The sequence below is a fragment of the Delphinapterus leucas genome, chromosome 5 (assembly GCF_059928025.1).
Source record: "Delphinapterus leucas isolate spDelLeu-1000000601 "Yukka" chromosome 5, BTC_Dleu_Yukka2, whole genome shotgun sequence".
Classification (NCBI taxonomy): Eukaryota; Metazoa; Chordata; class Mammalia; order Artiodactyla; family Monodontidae; genus Delphinapterus; species Delphinapterus leucas.
The window spans coordinates 31,929,710-31,957,073 of NC_143133.1; the positions used below are offsets into that span (position 1 = coordinate 31,929,710).

At 39.3% G+C, this 27,364-nt stretch overlaps 1 protein-coding gene across 5 annotated transcripts in view; it reads left to right on the plus strand.

Annotated features, from left to right (window-relative positions):
• Positions 1 to 27,364, plus strand: part of PAPSS1 (3'-phosphoadenosine 5'-phosphosulfate synthase 1) — a 117,014-nt gene that overhangs the window by 41,712 nt on the left and 47,938 nt on the right. For all 5 annotated transcript variants that reach the window (XR_016393221.1, XM_022567085.2, XM_089911594.1 and 2 more), the window contains 3 exons: positions 21,679 to 21,792; positions 24,233 to 24,344; positions 26,723 to 26,928. Coding sequence is in view for 4 of the 5 variants with exons in the window: in XM_022567085.2 (XP_022422793.1) it covers positions 21,679 to 21,792; positions 24,233 to 24,344; positions 26,723 to 26,928 (432 nt within the window). In the remaining variant the exon portion in view is untranslated. The remainder of the gene's footprint in view (positions 1 to 21,678; positions 21,793 to 24,232; positions 24,345 to 26,722; positions 26,929 to 27,364) is intronic.

The window sequence follows — 27,364 nt, forward strand, 5'->3', positions numbered from 1 at the left end:
TTTATTGGTTTTCGAAAACTCTTGACCATTATGTCTTCAAATATTTCTTTTGTCCTATTCTCTCTCCTCCTTATGGGACTCTAGTTACTCATATGTTAGACAATATAATATTTTCCTGCAGCCTAAAGATGCTCTGTTCTTTCACCCTTTTTTGTCTTAACTTTTCAGCTTTATTAATTTCTATTCACTTATTTTCAAGGTTACTGATTCCTTAGCTGTATCCAATATATTGATTTGCCCATAGGAAGAATTTTTAAACTCTGATAATTAAAAAATTCTATCATCATTTGGCTATCTTTTTTGTTTTTAGTATAGTGTACATCTCTCTGTTGAAATCCTTTATCTTTTTAGGCATGCGGTCCGCTTTTGCACTAGATCTTTTAACATAGTAATTTTAATTATTTTAAAGTCCTGCCTGAGATGGTTCTAACCTCTGGGTCATTTCTGGATCTTGCTGTATTTCTTAACAGTGGGTGTTTTTTCTTGCTCTTTTTGATGTGTCCTAATTTTTTATTGAATGCTGGGTGTTGTGTCTGGAAGAACAGTGGAGATTGAGGTAAGTGGTATTTATGCTTTGGGCATTTATGCTTCTTCTGTCACACTGTCAGTATAGTGAGTTGAGTTAGTTTAATAAGTAGTTCAGCTGGGTTAGGGTTTCCTTATTCTATAGTTATTCTTCATGCAGCACCCGCTTCACATTTCTCCAGGGGTGAGCTGTTTTCCTTGTGCTTAGTGTGGGATCTGGCCTGCTGGAGGGTTTTCCCCAGTGTTTCTGCTCCGTCCTCAGCTTTTAGCATTCCCTATGTGCCTGTACCGCAGAAGGGGTCCCCTTCCAGGCTCTTGCTCCTCTCTCACAGCAGTAAACTACTGTTGCTTATTACTTAGTGCCAAGCTCACGATGGGGGAGCAGTGGTGGTTTTCAGTTCTGCTGGTCCAGATTCAGCCTTAAGCAGGACCTATGCTTCTGGATCTTGGAGTGGGTCTTTCTCAGTGTTGCTTCCCCTCCCTGCATGGTAGCCAGCCTCTCTTTGAACCTGGGAGGTCTTGGAGGGTGAGTTTTCTGCTCCTCACGTGCAGATCCCTGGTTTGTATCGGTTCAGGATCCTGGGCCAAGAGAGTTTCTTCCACCTCCTTTTGGCAGACCATACTTGCTTCTACCCCTCCCCCAAAACAGCAGACCCTGGGAGGCTAGGGCTCGGGTGGGGAGCGGTTTCCTGCCGTCCCCCATCAGCCTAAGGCTTTTGTCTTGGATGAGACAGTGCTGCAGGGAGTGGGCAGAGCTTTGTGCTGTGCGCCACCGAGGGAGCGCTCTGGTCTCCAGACCTGCTCTTCACGTTCCTTCTGCATACCTCCTGTAGGCCTGCTTGTGAGTGAGCGCAGAGCTCCTCACGTCTGGGTTCCCAGGGATACTCACCTGTCACACTAGTCCACACTCAGCCTTGAAGAATTTTCAAAACTTTAAAGCTGTTTTCTTCTTCCTGCTTTTTTGCAGCCATCTCTTCCTCCCAGGCTTTACTAAAGGGAGATAATTCATGTGTCTTGACTTTTCTTGGTGGGACTTGTCACTCTTTGGAAGCAGCTCATGTTACTGCTTTAGGACCTCAGCTCTGTGATGGGCTCAAGAAAGTTTGATTTTATAGATGATGAGCTGGCCTTTCTGCTTGTTAGGTGGTGGTCTATTGTGTAATCTCTGTTTAGTTTTCAGTGAATTGTCTGTCCTTACTCTATTTTTACTCTGTTGGGGCTGTTTATAGTTTTCTTATAAATTTGTATGAAATCAATAAATATTAATTCTATGCCATTTTCATTGAAACTATGTTTTCAGTATTTTTCCTTTATATTTAGATTGTAGTTTTGCTTGCATTTTTTATATGTTGAACCTATCTTTTTTTTTAACTTGAGATTTGTCATATCAATGTTAGAAAGTTATACTTAGTTCTATTTTCTTTTTTCTTTTGCTATTTTTGGCCACACCATGTGGCTTGCAGGATCTTAGTTCCCTGACCAGGGATCAAACCCTGGCCCATGGCAGTGAAAGTGCAGAGTCCCAACCACTGGACTGCCAGGGAATTCCCGATAGTTCTATTTTCTGTTAGTTTGGATTGTCTGTTTTTTATATCTAATTACTGATTCTTAAGTGTTTTACAAAACTTCAGAAAAATACACATAGATATTCTCATAAAATTTTAGGGGGCTCATGAATCTCAGAAGCCATTTTATGGGCTATAGATAATTCCAGATAGTTCAGACACTTAAGGGATTATTAAACTTAGAGTGTGCTGGCTACCCTCCTTCCATTCTTTCTTTCCTTCAATTCCTGAATACTTCTTTGGGGCCCTACTCAGAGTTGTGTCCTTTGAGTTTGACACTTTTACCTACATAGAGGCTTTCTTCTTTCTTTCTTTTTTTTTTTTGTAGTGGGAAGATGATGTGTTGTTTTTCAAGAAAAATTTATCTTGAGAAAATTTGGCAATTCTTCTGTAAATCTAAAAATATTACAGAGCGTTCTTGTATATCCTTCACCCAGCTTCCTCTCAGGTTAATAACTTACATGATCATAGACCATTTCTCAAAACTGAGAAATTAAGCTTGGTACTTTGTACTAAAGCACAAACTTATTTGGATTTCACAAGCTTTTCCACTATTATCCTTTCCTATCCTTGGATTCAATCCAAGATCCCTCACTGTATTTAGACTTAAATTATTTTTAACCATGATTCTGTAAAATGAAAATGCAGGCTCATGTGGTGTCTGTTATGCACAGGACTTTGCCTTTTTTCCCCCCTGTAACAGTGAAAAATTGAGTGTTGACTGCCACTGTACAGTTGGTCACCCCACCTCCAGTCCTGTCTGCCTTTTATTCCATTTTATATTGTTGGCAGAATCATCTTTCTAAAGTGTAGTCTAATCCTTTCTTTTTTTTACTCTAAAATATATATTGATTTTTTTCCCATTGTTTACAGAATTAAGGTAATTTGTGTTCAAGCTTCTCCATAGTTTGGTTTCAAGCTGCTTTTTTAAAAATTATTGTCCTTATGCATTTCACCACAGTGTTTACTTTTTTTCTTTTTTTGATGCCATGGCTTGCCTTAGTCTCTGGTCTCTGTGGCCTTAATGCCTTGCTCCCAATTTGTTTGTTCCTAATTAATGATTATACCTATTATTCTTCCTTTTATACAGATATTAGTCTATATTATTCTTGCTAGACAATCTGATAATTGGACAGTTTCATTCAAGGTTTTGAAAAAGAGGGATAGATAAACTAACATCTAGTGACTACTTACTGTAAGGGACATGTATGTGGGGCTTTGTGTCTTTTAAAATATTTGCTTTGATTGTTAGAATCTCAGGGGAAGTGGTCTTTTGTCCTACTTTAGCTTCTAACCACCTCACCCTTGAATTACTTTGGTGGTTTCCTACTTGGTCTTTGCAGAGTACTTTGTGTATGTTGTCTAGTTTTATTCACAGAGTAAACCTATGAAGTATTTCAGAGATATTAACTAACTTGTTCATGAACTTACTGGACTCCATACCTAGGATTCCAGGTACATGAATTCCTAGAATTCATTTTCATATGCCTCTGGCTTTTACTTTCAAGAGTGTTCTTATTACAACTCAAGTACAATATAATTAAATTTATGGCCAGAAAGGTATTCTGGTTATGTTAGTTTAAGACAGGGAAATTTTCTTTTGAAAATTACTCATTTTTATTCTAAAGCTGGGTGGTGACAAAAGAATAAATGTAAATGCCTCCTTAATGCAATTGCTTTTTTGGGAACCACGCTCTTTTGGCGAAAAGATTTCAGTTATATGCTTTCCTAAGTAAATGACTTCACTTCCCATTGAAAATATGTATTTCTGTTAGTACTGGTTGATCCTGTGAGTTAATTTAACAAATACCTAGTGCCATACATGCTAGGCACTGTTGTAAACCACTGTGGATGTGGCAGTGAATTAGACAGTACAGATTCCTGCCTCATGGACCTTAATTTTTGGTCCTTACTACCATTATTTATAAACTAGAATGACTATATAAATTCTTTTTTTTCTTTTACAACATGATATAGAATTTAAGAGTACAATTGAAGGAAGAAATATGCACACGTACCCAACTACTTCTGTTCTGGCATATTCTCCTTTGATTTTCTCACAAAGTTGAATCTCAGATGAACATTAGGATACATGGGGAAACCGGTGCATACCTGACGTTCAGCTCAGAGTTTATGGTCAGTTGGTGATACAAGGAGTTTCTTTGCCTGCTGCACCCTTATTGCAAGGTGACTTAGTGTAATGTGCTTTTCCTAACAAGCTCCTTCTCCCTGGTGGTCCAGGGGTAGCCAGTGCAATTCAACTTCACTGTCATCACAAAGACATTAAAAAAATATTTTATTTATTTGTTTATTTATTTTGGTTGTGCCAGGTCTTAGTTGTGGCAGGCAGGCTCCTTTAGTTGCAGCTCGTAGGCTCCTTAGTTGTGGCATGTGAACTCTTGGTTGTGGCATGCATGGGGTATCTAGTTCCCCGAGCAGGGATCGAACCCGGTCCCCCTGCATTGGGAGCTTGGAGTCCTAACCACTGCACCGCCAGGGAAGTTCCACAAAGATATCTGTTAGGTTTTCCAAGGGTGGGTTATGTGAGCTCACATGGTAGAGCTAATATCACAAATACAGATTGCGGGTGGAGGGGATGAAGATGTCGAGTGCAATGGTGTTTTCAGGGAATAGTAACTAAATCTCCATAGCTTTCTAGTGTGTGCTTTGAGTGGGGATGTGAAGATTAGAGGTTCTTCATTGACTAGCATTATGTCTAAGAATATAATTGTGAGTGCTGGCAGGGAATGGCGCAGGTAGAGATGGAAGAGCAGAACTCTTAGCATGTGCAAAGCCTTTGGTAGTCCCTTCAGTAGCATTATTGCATTTAATTTTTGTTAAAACTCTGAGAAGTAGTTATAATTTTCCTCATTTTACTGATGAGGAAACAGATTCAGGGAGGTGAAGTTGTTTGTCTCAGGATAGTTCAGGTGTTTGACAAGTGCTGCCTCCTCTGGTGATAAGTGGAATTTTTTCTGTCTGATGCTCCGTATTACTTTGGAGAGACTTTTCTGAAATGAATTCTACCAGGTGTTGTTTCTTTAACATTCTTTACTGTCGAGAAAAAATTAATCCATCTAAGAAAGAAATGGAAAACTTTATTCGAGTCAAATAGAGTATTTTAACCCAGGAACAGGCCCTCAGCAAGCTCTGAGGACTGTTCTGCCCTTAAAGGTCAAAGCACAGTTATATAGGTTTTTGAGACAGAGGGCTGTACATTAAATGACGTAGATAGTTTGCACAATCCAGATCTGTGAGTACAAAGTGGGGGTCATTGTGGCCCCTTACAAGATCATGAAGGAATGTTATCTTCTTTTTTAAATTAATTAATTAATATATTTATTTTTGGCTGCATTGGGTCTTTGTTGCTGCGCGTGGGCTTTCTCTAGTTGCGGCGAGTGGGGGCTACTCTTCGTTGTGATGCACAGGCTTCTCATTGTGGCGGCTTTTCTTGTTGCGGAGCACAGGCTATAGGTGCACGGGCTTCAGTAGTTGTGGCTCTCGGGCTCTAGAGCGCAGGCTCAGTAGTTGTGGCACATGGGCTTAGTTGCTCCGTGGCATGCGGGATCTTCCCAGACCAGGGCTCGAACCCATGTCCCCTGAATTGGCAGGTGGATTCTTAACCACTGCGCCAACCAGGGAAGTCCCCAAGAAGGAATACTATCTTTTAAGGAGTTGTCTTGTTGGTGCTAGGAGAACATTGCTCTTTATGATTGAACGTGAATTTCTGCCAGTGGGGAAGGTTAGGCCAATGCATAATGCAGATACACAATGCACAGTAGAGGGGAGAGAGGTCAAAGGGCAGTGAAAAATTTTCATGTTTAAATTTTCCTTGATTTGCCTTAGAATATGAAATTTTATCATTATTAAGATATGGAATTGATTTTCACTGTCCAACAAAAAAATTTTTTTTTTTTTTTTTGCGGTACGCGAGGCTGTCACTGCTGTGGCCTCTCCCGTTGCGGAGCACAGGCTCCGGACACGCAGGCTCAGCGGCTATGGCTCACGGGCCCAGCTGCTCCGCGGCGTGTGGGATCTTCCCGGACCGGAGCACGAACCCGTGTCCCCTGCATCGGCAGGCGGACTCTCAACCACTGCACCACCAGGGAAGCCCAGGAAAAAATATTTTTAGTGTGGTCTACAGTGGGTATTTTAGGATGGTGGGTATTTTGGTTCTGTTATCTCTGGATTGTCATATTTCTCTTTTGATCTGGCTCACGTAGTATAATTGGTATAGGCAGTGTGGTCATTTAAATAAATACTTAATTTCTCAGTATTTTGTCAGAGCATCTTTATTTTCTCAGTATGCTTCAGTTGGCACATTTTTATCCAAGAAGATAGAAGACACTGGAAAATACTGAGGGTTTTTTATTTAAGTTTTTTCCTAACCCTTGAATGGTCACTAGATGGCCTGCTGGTATTGCATTTTAACTTGGCGGGTTATGACATAAAGAAGTAGGCTTCTTGCTGATGGTTTTAATCTAAAGTGATATTTTAAATACTGTTTTTAAATCTACTAGGAACTCTAGATTTAGTAGTGCTATAAATTATTTAAGGGTTTATCTTCTTATGAAATGGTGGTTTAGTGCTCTAAATGGGTTTTATACTGCATGTAAAACCAGACTTTGCAGCTCAGTTTTAAAGTGATGCCAGTATGTCGTTGGTGTTCATGCTTTGCAGACATGTAGCTTAGATAATAGAAATTTAATAGTTTCATAAAAAGATGATTGAGCTCTCTAGTGTTCAAATCTGTTGAGATTTGGCTCAAGAAAAAGTTCAGAAAATACTTAAAGGAAAAATTTAAAATGTGAAGTCACTGTCTTTATTAACTTATTCACAGTTCTTTAGGAAGATTAAAAAGAGAAGGCAAGAACTACTATTTTCAGGTAGTGAATGTTGTTTGTTCTGCTGGCCAGTTTCCAGGAAAAAAACAATTTTCTCTTTGAACAAAGATATGGATACAACATATGTTAGGTCTTAGATTGTATTTAGTCAGTCAAGCAAAAAAAAAGAAAAAGTTTTGAGTATCCATGTTACATTTTAAAATTAAATTTTAAAATATTTCTAGACCTACCTCATTAATGGTAGCATGTGAATTGTTTACTCACCCCCTACTCAGGAGAACTCCTAGGAGCACCCCTGTTTCCTCTCTACCCTTAAATACTTGGCGACTATGGAGCTTTTAAAACTGGAAGTAAGGGGTTAGGTACATGAACACTTGTTCCTGACCTGGCTTGTGATCTATTTTTGTTTTAAAGGAAATTTCCTGAAATGAAGGGTTTCATTTGTACAGGTTTCAGAAGAACACATTATTTTCTAACGGCTGACTGTGTCTCTGGGAATCCAAATGAATCCCAACTAAAATGGGTAGCTCGTGTGGCAGGGACTTCATGTTCTGTTGTCCAGATCTCTTGTCTCACTTTGAGGTGGTTTTGACTCTTTTAGATGTTCAGTAGTGGGTTTGGAAACGAAAACTATTTGTCAGTAGAATGTGCTAGGAACTGGCTGTGTCTGCATTTTAAAACCTTTTTGTCTTCCTGATAGTTGTCCAGTCCACAGAGAACTCGCTTCCTCTGAGTATGTGTTCCATGTTCCTGTTGGCTCCTGCTATGTTTGTGTTAATTCCAAAAGTGCTCACTTTATGTACCTTTTTAGGAGAGAAAAACAGTAGCAACCTCTTGAACCTTTATTTTGCCATTGGTTAGATATCAGAAGAATTTTATATCTAAGTTGTGAGGTTAAAATTCAGTTTAAAATAATTGCAGGGTGTGAATTTTGAAAAGGGAAGAATTTTGTGACATGCTTGTAATGAAAACAGTTTTATACTTAAATTTTTTTTTTTTTTTGCGGTACGCGGACCTCTCACTGTTGTGGCCTCTCTCGTTGCGGAGCACAGGCTCCAAACGCGCAGGCTCAGCGGCCATGGCTCACGGGCCCAGCCGCTCCACAGCATGTGGGATCTTCCCGGACCGGGGCACGAACCCGTGTCCCCTGCATCGGCAGGCGGACTCTCAACCACTGCACCACCAGGGAAGCCTTTTAAATAATTTTAATAAAATTTTAATTATAAATATTAAACAATAAAATTTTATGTAATTTAAAATTATCTTCTCGAACGACTTCCCTCCATTTTGAAAAGCAAGTGATTATAGGGGAATTCCCTGGCGGTCCAGTTGTTTGGACTTCACACTTCCACTGCAGGGGGCACGGGTTTGAACCCTGGTTGGGGAACAAAGATCCTGCAAGCCACGTGGCATGGCCAAAAAAAATTAAAAAAAAAAAAAAAAAGTGATTATAGCCTGTAAGTTCATGCATACAAAGCAGCACATTACTAACATGCATTACTAAAGCTGTGGCATTATTAGTGTACAGAGCATAAAAAAATAATTTGGTTGGATTTATAATATAGATACCACTCTTTCATGTTCAAACTAGTTCTCTTGGATTTGCTCACAAACTGTTTGTAATCTGTTTTTTAACTTAGGGTGTGGTTGGAAAGAAATAGACACGATGTATAGAAAGAAACATTTGTTGGTTCTCAGTTCTTACTTTGAACAGAGTCTCTTCAGAGGGAGCAGATTCACATACCTGAGTGTACACTCCAGTGTCGTGGCGTTCTACAGAAGGGGGGATTCCAGGGTGGAGGCAAGGCGGAGACACACCCAGCCTTGTGCTGGGAGCATTACAGTGGGCAGTGTGCACTGCTGCCATTCATTAGTATTTGTGAGCTGACTCCAGTGATGATGGCTTAGGAAACCAGCTAAAAATGCCCTGTTGCGTCCAACAGAGATGAAAAGATTTAGTCTGTTGGATGCGCTCCTCTGACCCTCCAAGATTGTTGACAGCTATTACTGGTAAATGGGGGGTGGGGGAGAGTAGTCAACACCCATCACAAAAAAGGCATCTCATCCTTACAAAATAATATAGGCTTCAGAGATGGCAAAGAAAGTTTTATGTAGAGTTGTTTGTATCAGTGAAATTCTTCTCTTCCCTGGAGTTCCTGTGTCATTTATTCCCAGACTGTGATTCTGGTTTTCAAAGTTCTAAGGGGTCTCAAGTGGTGGAAGTGGAGGTTTTCAATTTATTCACAGTGATGGAGTTTGAGAAAGTTGGTTGAACATCGTTCACTTGTTATTAGTAGAAATGTTTAGATGTAACTGAAATGTTGAATATCTTTACTTTTGTCTAGGACACAGAAAGATCACACACTGACCAGAAACCCTGGGAACTGTAAATGTTTAATAAAATCATGAAAGTAAACTAAGAACAATTTATGAGGCAAAATGTTTCATAACTTAGTTTTATGGAAAAAACAGTAAAGGTTTTTCTTTTAATTTTTTTTTAAAATTTGTTTTCTCATTTGGAGGAGAATAGTATTGGGACCTGAGTTGGAATCCCAGTTCCAACACTTATCAATTAACTGTACGACCTTGGAAAAAATAACCTGATTTCTCTGGCTTCAATTCTCTCATCTGTGAAATGGGAATTAAAAATAGTGCCTGTCTCAGAATTGTACTGAGGATTCTATTAATAAATGTAGAGTGCTTAGGACAGTTCCTGGCATGTAGCAAGCACACTGTAACTATTATTTATTGAGTATTTATTTGTGTGGTAAGCACGTTGGAACACAGTAAGTACAACAGGGATTTGGGGCACGTTATTAACGTCTCCTGAGCCTTAATTTCCTCATCTGTAAAAGGAGGATAGCAATAGCTTCTTCTATTTTCATAGGTAGGATTGCATGAAAATTAAATGAATTAATTCACGTGAAGCCCTTAGAACATTGCTGGTATTGTTGTTAGCATCCAGTAAATGTGAGCCCCGCAGTTTACGTACTTTAAGTCATTTGTCACAGCAGCCCTGTAACTACACACACACGCACACACACACACACACACACACACTTTTTGGTGGCAGTGTTGTTAAACAGCTGAGACGGAGACAAGGTGAGAAATGTTAGATAACCTGCTCAAGGTTGCACTGTTAGAATCTGAACTCAGGTCTTAAGTACAAAAATCAGAAATAACTGACCTATAGACCTGTGTTGCGTTCTTGTAGCTCTTTTTGGTTTTGAAAATGTTGTGTGTCTAATGTTTTGTGATTAATGTAGATATTTAATTTCAAGTGTGTTTTGTGAAACTACCATATGCTCTTTCTCACAAAAGCCCTAATGAATGCCTGACTTTTTGTGTAATTTAATTTAGCATTTGTTCCTAGTGTGGAGGACTTAAATTCTTTATTTTACGAAAATGTGTGTTCCTCAAGGTACCTTTCAGAGCTTTACACGTCCAAGAAGCTAATTGCACATATAGGGAGTGTGTGCAGTTCCCTTACTGCACATCATACTGTTCTGGGAAAAGTTGATTCTGAATTTTTGTTTTCTGGTTGATGGAGTAATAATAGCCTTTGTAAAAAATGCTGAAACTACCAGTTGCCCTGTAATGCCCATGGGTGAAAAACGCTTGGAGGGGAATATACAGCAATGACAATAATAGCCATATATAGGGTGATGGGTTTTTCTCCTTTCCACATTCTCTTTATTGCTGTTTTATAATTTAAAATAAATGTATTAAAAATAATTCCTGGAGTTAGAAGGTACAGAATGGACTACCTTAAGCTGTTTCTCTCGCTAGATTTTAAAAAAGAGTCTTTACAAGGTTGTATGGTATTTACATCTACAAAGAGAAAATTGAGGCAGCCAGTGGAAGCTGTCTCTCTTCTTCATCATTATTCTTTGATGCCCTCATGTCGTGTTTACCGTTAGTAAATACAATAAATAGCGTCTGCTATGGGTACCTACTGCAGGCTTAATTGCAGAAGGCGGTCTGGAAGGTTTATGAAGTGCCCTGTGCTGTGCGGAGTTTGTGCTTAACACACACTTTCTACTTTCCCGTGAGTACTGGGATGCTCAAAGGACAAAGGGCCTCCAGAGACCTAGCTGAACGTGGTGTGGTAGTAAGCCGTGCTTCTTTATTTATGTCTTTTAATTTTATTCTTTCTTTCTTTTTTCCTTCATGTTTACTCTTCTTATTCATTCTTGGGTTTTTCATGAAAAAGATCAGAGGCCTTGAATTTACTGGTAGGAGGAGCTTGATTTTGGTACATGATTTAGCCAGTGCTCTTCCATCTCTGAGGGAACAGAATATCAGAAAAATGTAGTAGAATAATTCTCTCTAGATTCTCAGAACCCATACGGACTGCTTGAGGGGTAGCACTCAGGCTTTCATGAGATCGTCTAGCTTTGAGACACATATCTGACTCTGCTTTTTTCCACTACTGAAGATATTAATGAAAGTCCGAATGTAAGTTGAGGTTTCTTCCCAAACATTTTCTTTCTAAAAGTAGTAGGTATTGTCCTTAAACACCTGGTTCTTCCATTAATATTCATTTTGAATTACTTTTTCTGTTGTTATGCATTTTTTAAAATGGGTTTTATTTTTTAGAGCAGTTTCAGGTTCACAGCAGAACTTGAGTGGAAAGTATAGAGAATGAACTCCCATGGCTCCCCTCCCTGCCACACACAGCTTATCCTGCTACCAGTATCCCTCACCAGAGTGGTACCTTTGTTATAATTGAAGAACCTACATTGACACATTGTTATCATCCATAGTTCATAGTTTACGTTAGCATTGAACCTTCTATGGGTTCTGACAAATGTGTAATGACATTTATACACCATTGTAGTATCATAGAGAATAGTTGCACTGCCCTAGAAAATCCCCTGTGTTCTTCCTATTCGTCCCTTCTCCCCTCCCCTGTAACCCTGGGCAACCACTGATGTTTTTACTGTCTCCATAGTTTTGCCTTTTCAGAATGTCACATAGTTGAAATCATACAATATGTAGCCTTTTCAAACGGGCTTCTTTTACTTAGTAGTCTGCATTTAAGTTTTCTCCATGTCTTTTCATGGCTTGATAGCTCATTTCTTCTTAGTGCTGAATAATTAATATTCCATTGTCTGTATGTACCACAGTTTATCCATTCATCTACTAAAGGACTTCTTGGTTGTTTTCAAGTTTTGGCAATTATGAGTAAGGCTGCTATAAACATCTGTGTGCAGGTGGATGTAAGTTTTCACCTCATTTGGATAAATACCAAGGGGCATGATGGCTGGATTATTTGGTGAGAGTATGTTTAGCTTTGTAAGAAATCACCAGATTGTCTTCTAAAGCAGCTGTACGATTTTGCATTCACACCACCAGTGAATGAGAGTTCCTGTTGCTCCGCATCCTTGTCAGCATTCGATGTGGTCAGTGTTTTGGATTTTGGTCATTCTAATAAGTATATTCTAATAGTGGTATCTCATTGTTGTTTTAAATTGCATTTCCTTGATGATATATGATGTAGAGTATCGTTTCATATACTTATTTGTCATCTGTATATCTTTTTTGTGAGTTGTCTGTTCAGGTCTCTGGCCCATTTTCTAATAGGATTCTTTTCTTACTGTTGAGTTTTAAGAGTTCTTTGTATATTTTGGGTAACAGTCCTTTTTCAGATATGCCTTTTCCAGATATTTTGTCTCAGTCTGTGGCTTGTCTTCTCATTCTCTTGAGAATTAATTTATTTTGCATAAGAAATTGTTGCTTGGATACATATGGAAAACCCTTAATCAGTGCCAGTTTTGTATGCTTATAGAGATTACTTGATTGATTTGACTGGAAAGTTTTAAAGTAATTAAACACATTTGGTAGGATTTCCCAGGTGGTCCAGTGGTTAAGACTCTGCCCTTCATATGTATAGCTGCTTCACTTTGTTATAAAGCAGAAACTAACACACCATTGTAAAGCAATTATACTCCAATAAAGATGTCAAAAAAAAGAAGAAAAAAAAAAGACTCTGCTCTTCCACTGCAGGGGGCGCCGCTTTGATTCCTGGTCAGGGAACTAAGATCCTGCATGCTGTGCAGTGTGGCCAAAAAAGAAAAAAGAAAAAAAAGGAAAACCTCAAAAAACACATTTACTAATTATTCCTAGATATATGACAAGTGTGAATAGGCCTTGTAAAGATCACTGGATGAGCAGTGTATAAGAGCAGTATATAAGTTTGTGGTAATTACAGACAGATACTTGTGGGACAAATGAGATAGAACTGTCCCAATGTGATATAAATGAATACTAGGAAGTTTGGTTAAAATTTCCAGACTACATTTCGTAAGACATCAGAGAGTACTGTTTCTCAAACTGCAGTGGTGGGAGTAGAGCTGACGTGCTCTGGAATACTGTGTTACATGACTAAGAAGGTGGCTTTAGTGACAATGGTGACAAAGATGCATGTGGAAGCTGGAATGAAATGGTTTTATAATATGTTACAGAAAATAATGATTATGTTTAGAGTGCTTTTTCTGTTTATTTCTTTGTTTCCAAATTATTTTTATCATTACCCCTTACTTGAGGTTACCTCTTCTTTGTCGTTGCCTGATCTTGACTTATATGGCATATTCCAGGAATTTCTGTCTCACTAGATAGTGGGAGATTATGATTAATGAAGTCTTGTGTGTGGGATGTTACCTGCTTGCAAGTAGACCAGCTGTCACTAGGAACGTTGATTGGGAGGTACAGCATTAAATCCCTGTCTTGCACTTCGTTTTTTTTTTTTTTTTTTAAACATCTTTATTGGGGTATAATTGCTTTACAATGGTGTGTTAGTTTCTGCTTTATAACAAAGTGAATCAGTTATACATATACATATGTTCCCATATGTCTTCCCTCTTGCGTCTCCCTCCCTCCCACTCTCCCTATCCCACCCCTCCAGGCTGTCACAAAGCACCGAGCTAATATCCCTGTGCCTTGCGGCTGCTTCCCCCTAGCTATCTACCTTACTACGTTTGTTAGTGTGTATATGTCCATGACTCTCTCTCGCCCTGTCAAAGCTCACCCTTCCCCCTCCCCATATCCTCAAGTCCGTTCTCCAGTAGGTCTGCGTCTTTATTCCTGTCTTACCCCTAGGTTCTTCATGACATTTTTTTTTCCCCTTAAATTCCATATATATGTGTTAGCATACGGTATTTGTCTTTTTCTTTCTGACTTACTTCACTCTGTATGACAGACTCTAGGTCTATCCATCTCATTACAAATAGCTCAATTTCATTTCTTTTTAAGGCTGAGTAATATTCCATTGTATATATGTGCCACGTCTTCTTTATCCATTCATCCGATGATGGGCGCTTAGGTTGTTTCCATCTCCGGGCTATTGTAAATAGAGCTGCAATGAACATTTTGGTACATGACTCTTTTTGAATTTTGGTTTTCTCAGGGTATATGCCCAGTAGTGGGATTGCTGGGTCATATGGTAATTCTATTTGTAGTTTTTTAAGGAACCTCCATACTGTTCTCCATAGTGGCTGAACCAATTCACATTCCCACCAGCAGTGCAAGAGTGTTCCCTTTTCTCCACACCCTCTCCAGCATTTATTGTTTCTAGATTTTTTGATGATGGCCATTCTGACTGGTGTGAGATGATACCTCATTGTAGTTTTGATTTGCATTTCTCTAATGATTAATGATGTTGAGCATTCTTTCATGTGTTTGTTGGCATTCTGTATATCTTCTTTGGAGAAATGTCTATTTAGGTCTTCTGCCCATTTTTGGATTGGGTTGTTTGTTTTTTTGTTATTGAGCTGCATGAGCTGCTTGTAAATTTTGGAGATTAATCCTTTGTCATTTGCTTCATTTGCAAATATTTTCTCCCATTCTGAGGGTTGTCTTTTGGTCTTGATTATGGTTTCCTTTGCTGTGCAAAAGCTTTGAAGTTTCATTAGGTCCCATTTGTTTATTTTTGTTTTTATTTCCATTACTCTAGGAGGTGGGTCAGAAAGGATCTTGCTGTGATTTATGTCATAGAGTGTTCTGCCTATGTTTTCCTCTAAGAGTTTGATAGTTTCTGGCCTTACATTTAGGTCTTTAATCCATTTTGAGCTTATTTTTGTGTATGGTGTTAGGGAGTGATCTAATCTCATACTTTTACATGTACCTGTCCAGTTTTCCCAGCACCATTTATTGAAGAGGCTGTCCTTTCTCCACTGTACATTCCTGCCACCTTTATCAAAGATAAGGTGTCCATATGTGCGTGGGTTTATCGCTGGGCTTTCTATCCTGTTCCATTGATCTATCTTTCTGTTTTTGTGCCAGTACCATACTGTCTTGATTACTGTAGCTTTGTAGTATAGTCTGAAGTCAGGGAGCCTGATTCCTCCAGCTCCTTTTTTCGTTCTCAAGATTGCTTTGGCTATTCGGGGTCTTTTGTGTTTCCATACAAATTGTGAAATTTTTTGTTCTAGTTCTGTGAAAAATGCCAGTGGTAGTTTGATAGGGATTGCATTGAATCTGTAGATTGCTTTGGGTAGTAGAGTCATTTTCACAATGTTGATTCTTCCCATCCAAGAACATGGTGTATCTCTCCATCTATTTGTATCATCTTTAATTTCTTTCATCAGTGTCTTATAATTTTCTGCATACAGGTCTTTCGTCTCCTTAGGTAGGTTTATTCCTAGATATTTTATTCTTTTTGTTGCAGTGGTAAATGGGAGTGTTTTCTTGATTTCACTTTCAGATTTTTCATCATTACTATATAGGAATGCCAGAGATTTCTGTGCATTAACTTTGTATCCTGCTACTTTACCAAATTCATTGATTAGCTCTAGTAGTTTTCTGGTAGCATCTTTAGGATTCTCTATGTATAGTATCATGTCATCTGCAAACAGTGACAGCTTTACTTCTTCTTTTCCGATTTGGATTCCTTTTATTTCCTTTTCTTCTCTGATTGCTGTGGCTAAAACTTCCAAAACTATGTTGAATAAGAGTGGTGAGAGTGGGCAACCTTGTCTTGTTCCTGATCTTAGTGGAAATGCTTTCAGTTTTTCACCATTGAGGATGATGTTTGCTGTGGGCTTGTCATATATGGCCTTTATTATGTTGAGGAAAGTTCCCTCTATGCCTACTTTCTGCAGGGTTTTTATCATAAATGGGTGTTGAATTTTGTCGAAAGCTTTCTCTGCATCTATTGAGATGATCATATGGTTTTTCTCCTTCAATTTGTTAATATGGTTTATCACATTGATAGATTTGCGTATATTGAAGAATCCTTGCATTCCTGGAATAAACCCCACTTGATCATGGTGTATGATCCTTTTAATGTGCTGTTGGATTCTGTTTGCTAGTATTTTGTTGAGGATTTTTGCATCTATGTTCATCAGTGATATTGGCCTATAGTTTTCTTTCTTTGTGACATCCTTGTCTGGTTTTGGTATCAAGGTGATGGTGGCCTCGTAGAAGGAATTTGGAAGTGTTCCTCCCTCTGCTATATTTTGGAAGAGTTTGAGAAGGATAGGTGTTAGCTCTTCTCTAAACGTTTGATAGAATTCACCTGTGAAGCCATCTGGTCCTGGGCTTTTGTTTGTTGGAAGATTTTTAATCACAGTTTCAATTTCAGTGCTTGTGATTGGTCTGTTCATATTTTCTATTTCTTCCTGATTCAGTCTTGGCAGGCTGTGCATTTCTAAGAATTTGTCCATTTCTTCCAGATTGTCCATTTTATTGGCATAGAGTTGCTTGTAGTAATCTCTCATGATTTTTTTTATTTCTACAGTGTCAGTTGTTACTTCTCCTTTTTCATTTCTAATTCTATTAATTTGAGTCTTCTCCCTTTTTTTCTTGATGAGTCTGGCTAGTGGTTTATTTATTTTGTTTATCTTCTCAAAGAACCAGCTTTTAGTTTTATTGATCTTTGCTATCGTTTCCTTCATTTCTTTTTCATTTATTTCTGATCTGATTTTTATGATTTCTTTCCTTCTGCTAGCTTTGGGGTTTTTTTGTTCTTCTTTCTCTAATTGCTTGAGGTGCAAGGTTAGGTTGTTTATTCGAGATGTTTCCTGCTTCTTAAGGTGGGCTTGTATTGCTATAAACTTCCCCCTTAGAACTGCTTTTGCTGCATCCCATAGGTTTTGGGTCGTTGTGTCTCCATTGCCATTTGTTTCTAGGTATTTTTTTATTTCCTATTTGATTTCTTCAGTGATCACTTCATTATTAAGTAGTGTATTGTTTAGCCTCCATGTGTTTGTATTTTTTACAGATCTTTTCCTGTAATTGATATGTAGTCTCATGGCGTTGTGGTCAGAAAAGATACTTGATACAATTTCAATTTTCTTAAATTTACCAAGGCTTGATTTGTGACCCAAGATATGATCTGTCCTGGAGAATGTTCCATGAGCACTTGAGAAAAATGTGTATTCTGTTGTTTTTGGATGGAGTGTCCTATAAATATCAATTAAGTCCATCTTGTTTAATGTATCATTTAAAGCTTGTGTTTCCTTATTTATTTTCATTTTGGATGATCTGTCCATGGGTGAAAGCGGGGTGTTAAAGTCCCCTACTATGAATGTGTTACTGTCGATCTCCCCTTTTATGGCTGTTAGTATTTGCCTTATGTATTGAGGTGCTCCTATGTTGGGTGCATAAATATTTACAATTGTTATATCTTCTTCTTGGATCGATCCCTTGATCATTATGTAGTGTCCTTCTTTGTCTCTTGTAATAGTCCTTATTTTAAAGTCTATTTTGTCTGATATGAGAATTGCTACTCCAGCTTTCTTTTGGTTTCCATTTGCATGGAATATCTTTTTCCATCCCCTTATTTTCAGTCTGTATGTGTCTCTAGGTCTGAAGTGGGTCTCTTGTAGACAGCATATATAAGGGTCTTGTTTTTGTATCCATTCAGCCAATCTGTGTCTTTTGGTGGGAGCATTTAGTCCATTTACATTTAAGGTAATTATCGATATGTATGTTCCTATTCCCATTTTCTATATTGTTTTGGGTTCGTTATTATAGGTCTTTTCCTTCTCTTGTGTTCCTTGTCTAGAGAAGTTCCTTTAGCATTTGTTGTAAAGCTGGTTTGGTGGTGCTGAACTCTCTCAGCTTTTGCTTGTCTGTAAAGGTTTTAATTTCTCCATCAAATCTGAATGAGATCCTTGCTGGGTAGAGTAGTCTTGGTTGCAGGTTTTTCTCCTTCATCACTTTCAGTATGTCCTGCCACTCACTTCTGGCTTGTAGGGTTTCTGCTGAGAGATCAGCTGTTAACCTTATGGGGATTCCCTTGTGTGTTATTTGTTGTTTTTCCCTTGCTGCTTTTAATTTGCTTTCTTTGTATTTAATTTTTGACAGTTTGATTAATATGTGTCTTGGCGTATTTCTCCTTGTATTTATCCTGTATGGGACTCTCTGTGCTTCCTGGACTTGATTAACTGTTTCCTTTCCCATATTAGGGAAGTTTTCAACTATAATCTCTTCAAATATTTTCTCAGTCCCTTTCTTTTTCTCTTCTTCTTCTGGAACCCCTATAATTCGAATGTTGGTGCATTTAATGTTGTCCCAGAGGTCTCTGAGACTGTCCTCAGTTCTTTTCATTCTTTTTTCTTTATTCTGCTCTGCAGTAGTTATTTCCACTATTTTATCTTCCAGGTCACTTATCCGTTCTTCTGCCTCAGTTATTCTGTTATTGATCCCATCTAGAGTACTTTTAATTTCATTTATTGCGTTGTTCATCATTGCTTGTTTCATCTTTATTTCTTCTAGGTCCTTGTTAACTGTTTCTTGCACTTTGTCCATTCTACTTCCAAGATTTCGGATCATCCGTACTATCATTATTCTGAATTCTTTTTCAGGTAGACTGCCTATTTCCTCTTCATTTGTTAGGTCTGGTGCATTTTTATCTTGCTCCTTCATCTGCTGTGTGTTTTTCTGTCTTCTCATTTTGCTTATCTTACTGTGTTTGGGGTCTCCTTTTTGCAGGCTGCACGTTTGTAGTTCCCGTTGTTTTTGATGTCTGTCTCCAGTGGCTAAGGTTGTTTCAGTGGGTTGTGTAGGCTTCCTGGTGGAGAGGACTAGTGCCTGTGTTGTGGTGGATGAGGCTGGATCTTGTCTCTTTAGTGGGCAGGTTCACGTCTGGTGGTGTGTTTTGGGGTGTCTGTGGCCTTATTATGATTTTAGGCAGCCTGTCTGCTAATGGGTGGGGTTGTGTTCCTGTTTTGCTAGTTGTTTGGCATAGGTTGTCTAGCACTGTGGCTTGCTGGTCGTTGAGTGAAGCTGGGTGCTGGTGTTATGATGGAGGTCTCTGGGAGATTTCCGCCGTTTAATATTATGCGGAGCTGGGAGGTCTCTTGTTGACCAGTGTCCTGAAGTTGGCTCTCCTACCTCAGAGGCAGAGCCCTGACTCCTGGCTGGAGCACCAAGAGCCTTTCATCCACACGGCTCAGAATAAAAGGGAGAAAAAGTAGAGAGAATTAGTAGAAGTATGAGGAAAGAAAGAAGGAAAGGAGGAAAGGAAGGAAGGAAGAAAGAAGCAAAGAAGGAAAGAAAGGAGGGAGGGAGGGAGGAAGGAAGGAAGGAAGGAGGGAAAGAAGGAAAAAAGAAAGAAAGAAGATACAGTAAAAATAAAATAAAGTATAATATAGTTATTGAATTAAAAAATATTTAGAAAAAAAAGGGACGGATAGAACCTTAGGACAAATGTTGGAAGCAAAGCTATACAGAGAAAATCTTACACAGAAGCATACACATACACCTTCACAAAAAGAGGTAAAGGGGGAAAAATCATAAATCTTGCTCTCAGAGACCACCTCCTCAATTTGGGGTGATTCGTTGTCTAAAGGAGGGAAGGAAGGAAGGAAAGAAAGAAAGAAAGAACGAAGGTAAAGTATAATAAAGTTATTACAATTAAAATTAATTATTGAGAAAAAAAAATTTTTTTTAAAAACCATGGACAGATAGAGCCCTAGGACAAATGGTGGAAGCAAGAGTATACAGGCAAGATCTCACACAGAAGCATACACGTACCCATTCACAAAAAGAGGAAAAGGGAAAAAAATCATAGATCTCGCTCCTAAATTCCACCTCTTCAATTTGGGATCATTCCTTGTCTATTCAGGTATTCCACAGATGCAGGGTATATCAAGTTGATTGTGGAGCTTTAATCCGCTGCTTCTGAGGCTGCTGGGAGAGATTTCCCTTTCTCTTCTTTGTTCTCACAGCTCACAGGAGCTCAGCTTTGGATTTGGCCCTGCCTCTGCGTGTAGGTCGCTGGAGGGCGTCTGTTTTTTGCTCAGACAGGACAGGGTTAAAGGGGCCGCTGATTCGGGGGCTCTGGCTCACTCAGGCCGGGGGTGGGGGGGGGGAAGGAGGGGCACTGCGTGCGGGGCGGGCCTGCGGCGTCAGAGGCGGCGTGACGTTGCACCAGGCTGAGGCCCGCCGTGCGTTCTCCCGGGGAAGTTGTCCCTGGTTCCCGGGAACCTGGCAGTGGCGGGCTGCACAGGCTCCGCGGAAGAGGGGTGTGGAGAGTGACCTGTGCTCGCACACAGGCCCCTTGGTGGCGGCAGCAGCAGCCTTAGCGTCTCCCGCCCGTCTCTGGGGTCCGCGCTTTTAGCCGCGGCTCGCGCCCGTCTCTGGGGTTCGCGCTTTTAGCCGCGGCTCGCGCCCGTCTCTGGAGTTCCTTTAAGCAGCGCTCTTAAACCCCTCCTCTCCTCGCGCACCAGGAAACAAAGAGGGAAGAAAAAGTCTCTTGCCTCTTCGGCAGGTGCAGGCTTTTCCCCGAACTCCCTCCCGGCTAGTCGTGGTGCACTAACCCCTTCAGGCTATGTTCAAGCCGCCAACCCCAGTCCTCTCCCTGTGCTCCGTCCAAAACCGAAACCCGAACCTCAGCTCGCAGCCCCGCCCGCCCCGGCGGGTGAGCAGACAAGCCTCTCGGGCTGGTGAGTGCCGGTCGGCACCGATCCTCTGTGCGGGAATCTCCCCGCTTTGCCCTCCGCACCCGTCGCTGTGCACTACTCCGCGGTCCCGAAGCTCCCCCCCTCCGCCTCCCGCAGCCTCCGCCCGCGGAGGGGCTTCCTAGTGTGTGGAAACTTTCCCTCCTTCACAGCTCCCTCCCACTGGTGCAGGTTCCGTCCTTATTCTTTTGTCTCTGTTTTTTCTTTTTTTCTTTTGCCCTACCCAGGTACGTGGGGAGTTTCTTGCCTTTTGGGAGGTCTGAGGTCTTCTGCCAGCCTTCAGTAGGTGTTCTATAGGAGTTGTTCCACGTGTAGATGTATTTCTGGTGTATCCGTGGGGAGGAAGGCGATCTCTGCGTCTTACTCTAACGCCATCTTCAAGCTAATCTTTTCTTCATAACCTCTGCCTTCAGTAAAACATACTGTGTATTTTTTTTATGACAAACATCATAAGCCAATAAATATTGTTTCTTGAACCCAGTTACAGTGCTCCAGTGTTTATGTGAAGATTGTAATCAAGCAGTTCTTCAGAAAGTTGTCACAAGTCCTTTGGCCCGGTTCTGCTTTCTCATATAGGCATCCTACGTTGTCAAAGGTTCTTCCGGGAGACCCCCGAAACCGAGGTGTGGAAAAGCGGGGCCTGAAGATTGCAGAGCGCCGTTAGTTTCGTACCGAAAAACCGAGACTCACTCGCGAGAGAGCGCCCCTCGTTCTGAGTCTCTTACACTTCGTTTTTTAAGTCTCATTTTGAAATGTTAATTTTCTTCATTAAGATACCCTTTGGGGAAAGCTAAATTGTTGAATCAAACATTTAACTGTACTTTTGTGGATGTATAGGATATTGTACCTGTGGATGCCTCTTATGAAGTGAAAGAACTGTATGTGCCAGAAAATAAGCTTCATTTGGCAAAAACAGATGCAGAAACATTACCAGCATTGAAAATTAATAAAGTGAGTGCTTTGTTCCTTTTCCTGCTGAGTGATTTAACCTTATGTATAGTGGGTAGTCTATAGAATTTGTGATTTTATTTTTGTGTTTGAGGGTGTGGGTGATAGTGGTAGTTGTGTATATCACAATTCCCCAGGGATGGGAAATATGTTTAATTTGTAAAACCATATTTCCAAATTACCATGGCTTTGATTTCATTTTAGTCATAACATTTATTTATTATGAAATATCAAAGAACAAAGATTATGTAAGGTTTTTAGGCTTATCAGAAGGAATGGGTTCTAAAAGGTTAAAAACCTTTAATAATTAAATAATTAAAATGAACATTTTTTCCCTTTAAACATGTTTCCTAATCCCTTGTCAAAACCCTGACTTTCCCTTTCTTATATCGTGAAGAATAATTCTGTTGTGTATGTTAGCTCTAATAATAGCATTAGGTGTTTTTCCCAATAAAAAACTGCTAATTTAAACTAGATATGACAATGGTGACTATAATTTATCACTTTCAAATCTTAGAGAATTTTAAATTGTGTCATTCAGATATACTTTAAAAATGGAGAGATTTAGGAATAAGAACGTGGATCGGGACTAGAGTTTCCCAGCCTTTCTTTTAATATAGTTAAAATCCCGGACACCCAGGGAGGTGCCAAATGTGCAAGTAAGGAGAAAGAAAAATAACCCCCCAAGCCTTCTGAGGTCGGAGGAAGACTCTTCAAAGACTTACTCACATTCCTGATAGGAGTACATTATCTAGGTGATTTGTGTAATTGGGTTTCTGACCAGAGGCTAAGACATGCTGCAGGGGAGCAGAGAGAGGGAGAGTTGGAGAGCAGAGACACTCAAAGCTGACTTTGCAAAGGCACAATAGATTTTGTCACTGACAGACTGTGCATCAAATGAACGAACACACACACACACACACACACACACACACACACACACAGGGCAGGGAGGAGGGAAGGGGAGAGAGAGAGAGAACGAAACTGAGAATGAATGCATATGAATCCAGGTCAGTTAGACTCAATAACCCAGAAAAACAGCTGCCTTTTCTAAATGTGATCTTTTTTTCAATACGGTAGTTTGTTCTTTGCACAGCAGTATGCAAAGTAATTAATTAAAAAAATTAGGTTACATCATATAATGTATGCTAGGCTGCCATAACAAATACCATACCCTGGATGGCTTAAACAACAGAAATTAATTTTCCCATAGTTCAGTAAGTTAGAAGGTCCAAGATCCAGGAGCTGGCTGATTTGTTTCCTGGCGAGGCTCCCTTGCTGACTTGCTGTCAGATGCCTCCTCACCTTATCCTCACAGGGTGTCCGTGGGAGCTCTGGTGTCTCTTTCTCTTATGAGGGCACCAGACCTATTGGGTTGGGACCCACCCTTTAGACCTCATTTATTCTTTATCACCTCTTCAGGGCCCTGTCTTCAAATACATTCACATTGGGGGTTAGGGCTTCAACATATTTTCAGGGGGACATAAACATTCAGTCCATAATAGATACCATCTAGAATTAGATTCCAATAGAGAAGAGTAGTGGCCATTGTCAAAGGTTTAGGAAAAATTAGTAAGAGGAGAACTTGAAAGTGAAACAATTTGGTGCACGAATATAATTTTTTCCTGTGAATTGAAGGAGGGGAATGCTTTATTTGATTTTTCAGTGGAACATGCCAACCTAATACTTTGGGTATACATGGTAAGTCACATAATAATGCACAACTCTTGGCCAGGTGCTTTATCTTTTCTCATATGAGAATCACTGCTCCGTGTATGTATGTATATGTGTATATATATATATATATATATATATATATATATATACACACACACACACACACACACACACACAGTTAAAAAATGAGCATATCCAGCTTGCGTTAATGCATCAATTCTTTAATATTCTGATGGGATCTACTAGAAATCTTAAAGTTCAAGAAATAATATAGTGTTTGTAAAATGAAGGGTACTCTGTCATTGGTGAGGGATTTTTTTTTGGTAAATATTTTATCTGAAGTTTGTTTTAGTTCAGGACAGTGGTTGTCAGAGTGTAGTTTCCAGACCATGATTGTTAGCATTTTCTGGGCACCTGTTAAAAATACAAATCCTTGTGCCACAGCAAACTAGCTAAATCAGAAACTGGGGGGGTGGAGCAGTCTTCATTTAACAAGCCTTCCAGAGGTTTCTTAATACATATTAAAGTTTGAGGACCACTGGTTTAGGAGATGCCCTTCTTATGGGAAGCCTAATGTTATTCAGATTTATTAAGAAAAATACATACTTTCCTAGTGACCTTATTGTTTATTAGATTTGTAAAATCTATAAACATTCTTGAGAAGTTCGTTTCCATTGCTTTCAAAATTAAACTCCAAAAAGCCATTAATGCTTTTGTTCATAAGTACATGAAATAAAGCATTTTTCTTTACTGTCTCATTTACTAGGTGGATATGCAGTGGGTGCAGGTTTTGGCAGAAGGTTGGGCAACCCCGCTGAATGGCTTTATGAGAGAGAGGGAGTACTTGCAGTGTCTTCATTTCGATTGTCTTCTGGATGGTAAGACATTTTAAAATATTCAAGTACATTGAGTATGGAAAAAAAAGCACACAGTTGCAGGGATTCATCACTATTTATAGAGAGTACTGGTAACATCTTAACGGAGATAGCACTTAAAGGCTAAATTATATCAGTACTGAATATTTTAAACGTATCATGAGATCTTTCCATTTTTAGTTTTCTTGATTGTGACTTATTGCAGGGGGAGAAGGACAACCTGGGGATTAAGGCTGAAAATGGATTTAAAAAACAAATACAGTTTCCCTATGCCATATCTACCTGATCACGGTAAAAAGCCTCTCCCCGGGAAGTGTACATACTTACTAATTGTGCTGTGCTGAAGCCCATGCTTTCTTAAGCCGGGTGCTCTAACAAGGAATCAGGGAGTCCCAAGTTAAGGAGTCCTGAAGTAGGTGGTTAAAAGGATGGTTCTTCCTACTCTTTTAAAACACTAAAAAAAAAAATTTGCCACAGAAATTGATATTTAGGGTATTGTAATTACATTCCAGCTACCTTAAACTTTGTATATTGTTGGTAAGATTAATGTACTACAATAAAGAAAATATTGCTAAATGTTAAAGAACTATGCCGTATGATCCAGCAGTTCCACTTCTGGGTATTTATGTGAAGAAAACAAAAACACTAACTAGAGAAGATATATGTTCACATATGTTCATTGCAACATTATTTACAATTGCCAAGATATGGAAGCAACCTAAGTGCCCATCAATAGGAGAATGGATAAAGAAGATGTGGTGTGTATATATATATATATATATATATATATATACACACACACATGATGGAATACTATGCAGCCATAAAAAACAATGAACTTTTGCCATTTGCTGCAACATGGATGGACCTGAAGGGTATTATGCTAAGTGGAATAAGTCAAACAGAGAAAGATAGATACCATATGCTTTCACTTATATGTGGAATTTAGAAAACAAAACAAAAGAACAAATGAAACAAAAACAGACTTGTAGATACAGGGGACAAACTGGTGGCTGCCAGAAGGGGGTGGGGGTAGGCTAAATAGGTGAAGGGGATTAAGAGGTGTATAAACTTCCAGTTATAAAATAAATAAGTCACAGGTATATAATATACAGCATAAGGAATAATATGGTAATAATTTTGTATGGTGACAGATGGTTACTAGACTTATCATGGTGATCATTTCTTAATATGTTTAAATGTTGAATCACTATGCTGTACATCTGAAACGAACATAATATTGTACGTCCACGATAATACTTAACTTTTAAAAAAAAGTCATAGAACCCTGCAAAGTTGCGACCACGTTCTTCTGTGTTATAACTTCTTTTGACTGGGGAGTAAAATAGATACTAGAAAATGTAATTCCTACTCATTGTTCTCAAGAACCTTTAACATAAGAATTAAATTTTACTTCTTGATTTTCTTCCTTGGAAATAATGGTAAAGTCTTTGTGGACTGCCTCCTTAGTTATGACTTAGTCTTGAGTGTGGTGTAAATCTACCTATTAATTTTCCATTTTGAACTCCACCTTACAGTGGTAATTTTAAAACAACCAAACTGTTATCATTGATTTTGTTGACGTCTTTTGCCCAAAGAAGGCATGCCATGATTTCCCAAAAAGTGTGGTTTCTCTTTGATAATGTAAATAATATCCGCATATGAATCTGAGAGTGTATTTTATTTTTCTAACTTGCGCATGACGAATAGGAAAGAAAAAAACACTTTCAGAGCTTGAAAGGTTGGGAACTGAGAATGTGCTTTTGGTCTCACTGGCAACATATTTTGGTTTAAATGGAGCCACTGATTATTTACTACCTTTGTTTCCTGACCAGTGATAGCTGGCATCAGTTCCATTCTGATTAAAAAACAAAAAACTTTTTGAGTGTTTTCGTCTTCCTCTCTCAAGGATATCAAGGTATACCAAGTATACTCAAGTTACTTAACCAACTTGCCACTCAAAATGCAGTTGTCAGCAGTATCAGTTATAATATTTTTCCTGTAAAGGCCCTGAAGCATAATTCTTTGTCTTACTCATATATTTTTGGTGATGTTAGGCTTAACCCCCTGATTCTTCCTTATTCAACAGTTGCTTAAACTTCTGCGATTCTTCCCCCTAAAGACAGTTTCATGGGTGGTTGTGAGGAGTATTGCTGCACACAGTGTTGATGTTCTTAATTTTTGCTGTTTTGTTTTGTTTACAACTCTGGGTTTGTTGCTTGTTCTCTCCCTGCTTTTCTGTGCCAGGTACCAGTGGAACACTGTCACTGGAGCAATAAATCTTTTATTATTTGAAGAGTGTCTACTGAAGTGTGAAAGGTAGATGTCAGGCCCGCTGAGTAATGCAAGCTGTGTGCTTTATGTTCTTTTGTGCCCTGCAGGGGGTGTCATTAACTTGTCAGTACCGATAGTTCTGACAGCTACTCAGGAAGATAAAGAGAGGCTGGACGGCTGCACAGCTTTTGCTCTGATGTACGAGGGCCGCCGCGTGGCTATTCTTCGCAATCCAGAGTTTTTTGAGCACAGGAAGGAGGAGCGCTGTGCCAGGCAGTGGGGAACAACATGCAAGAACCACCCCTACATCAAGGTCCTGAGTAAACCTTGCCGCATTTTATCTTGATTTGCCAATAATGTTTGTGCTGAAATGTGAGGCATTACCTGTATATCAACTATGCCATTGGAACTGTTAATATTTTGCAGAATCAAGGCTGGAACTTAGTGTGAACTTTTAAAGAAACTAAGCGAAGGAGTTCCCTGGCAGTCCAGTAGTTAGACTCAGCGCTTTCACTGCCAGGGCCCTGATTGGACCCCTGGTCGGGGAACTAAGATCCTGCAAGCTGCACGGTGCAGCCAAAAAAAAAAAAAAAAAGAAAAGAAACTAAGTGAAATTTTAGTAGCTTTACCTAGAAACTTTATATAGCAGCTGTTTAGATCATGGAAGTGTGTTAAATTTCATTTCGTTGTCTTATGTAGGACAAAAAAGTGATAAACTTAAAAAACAGGTAAATATATTGTTTTATAAA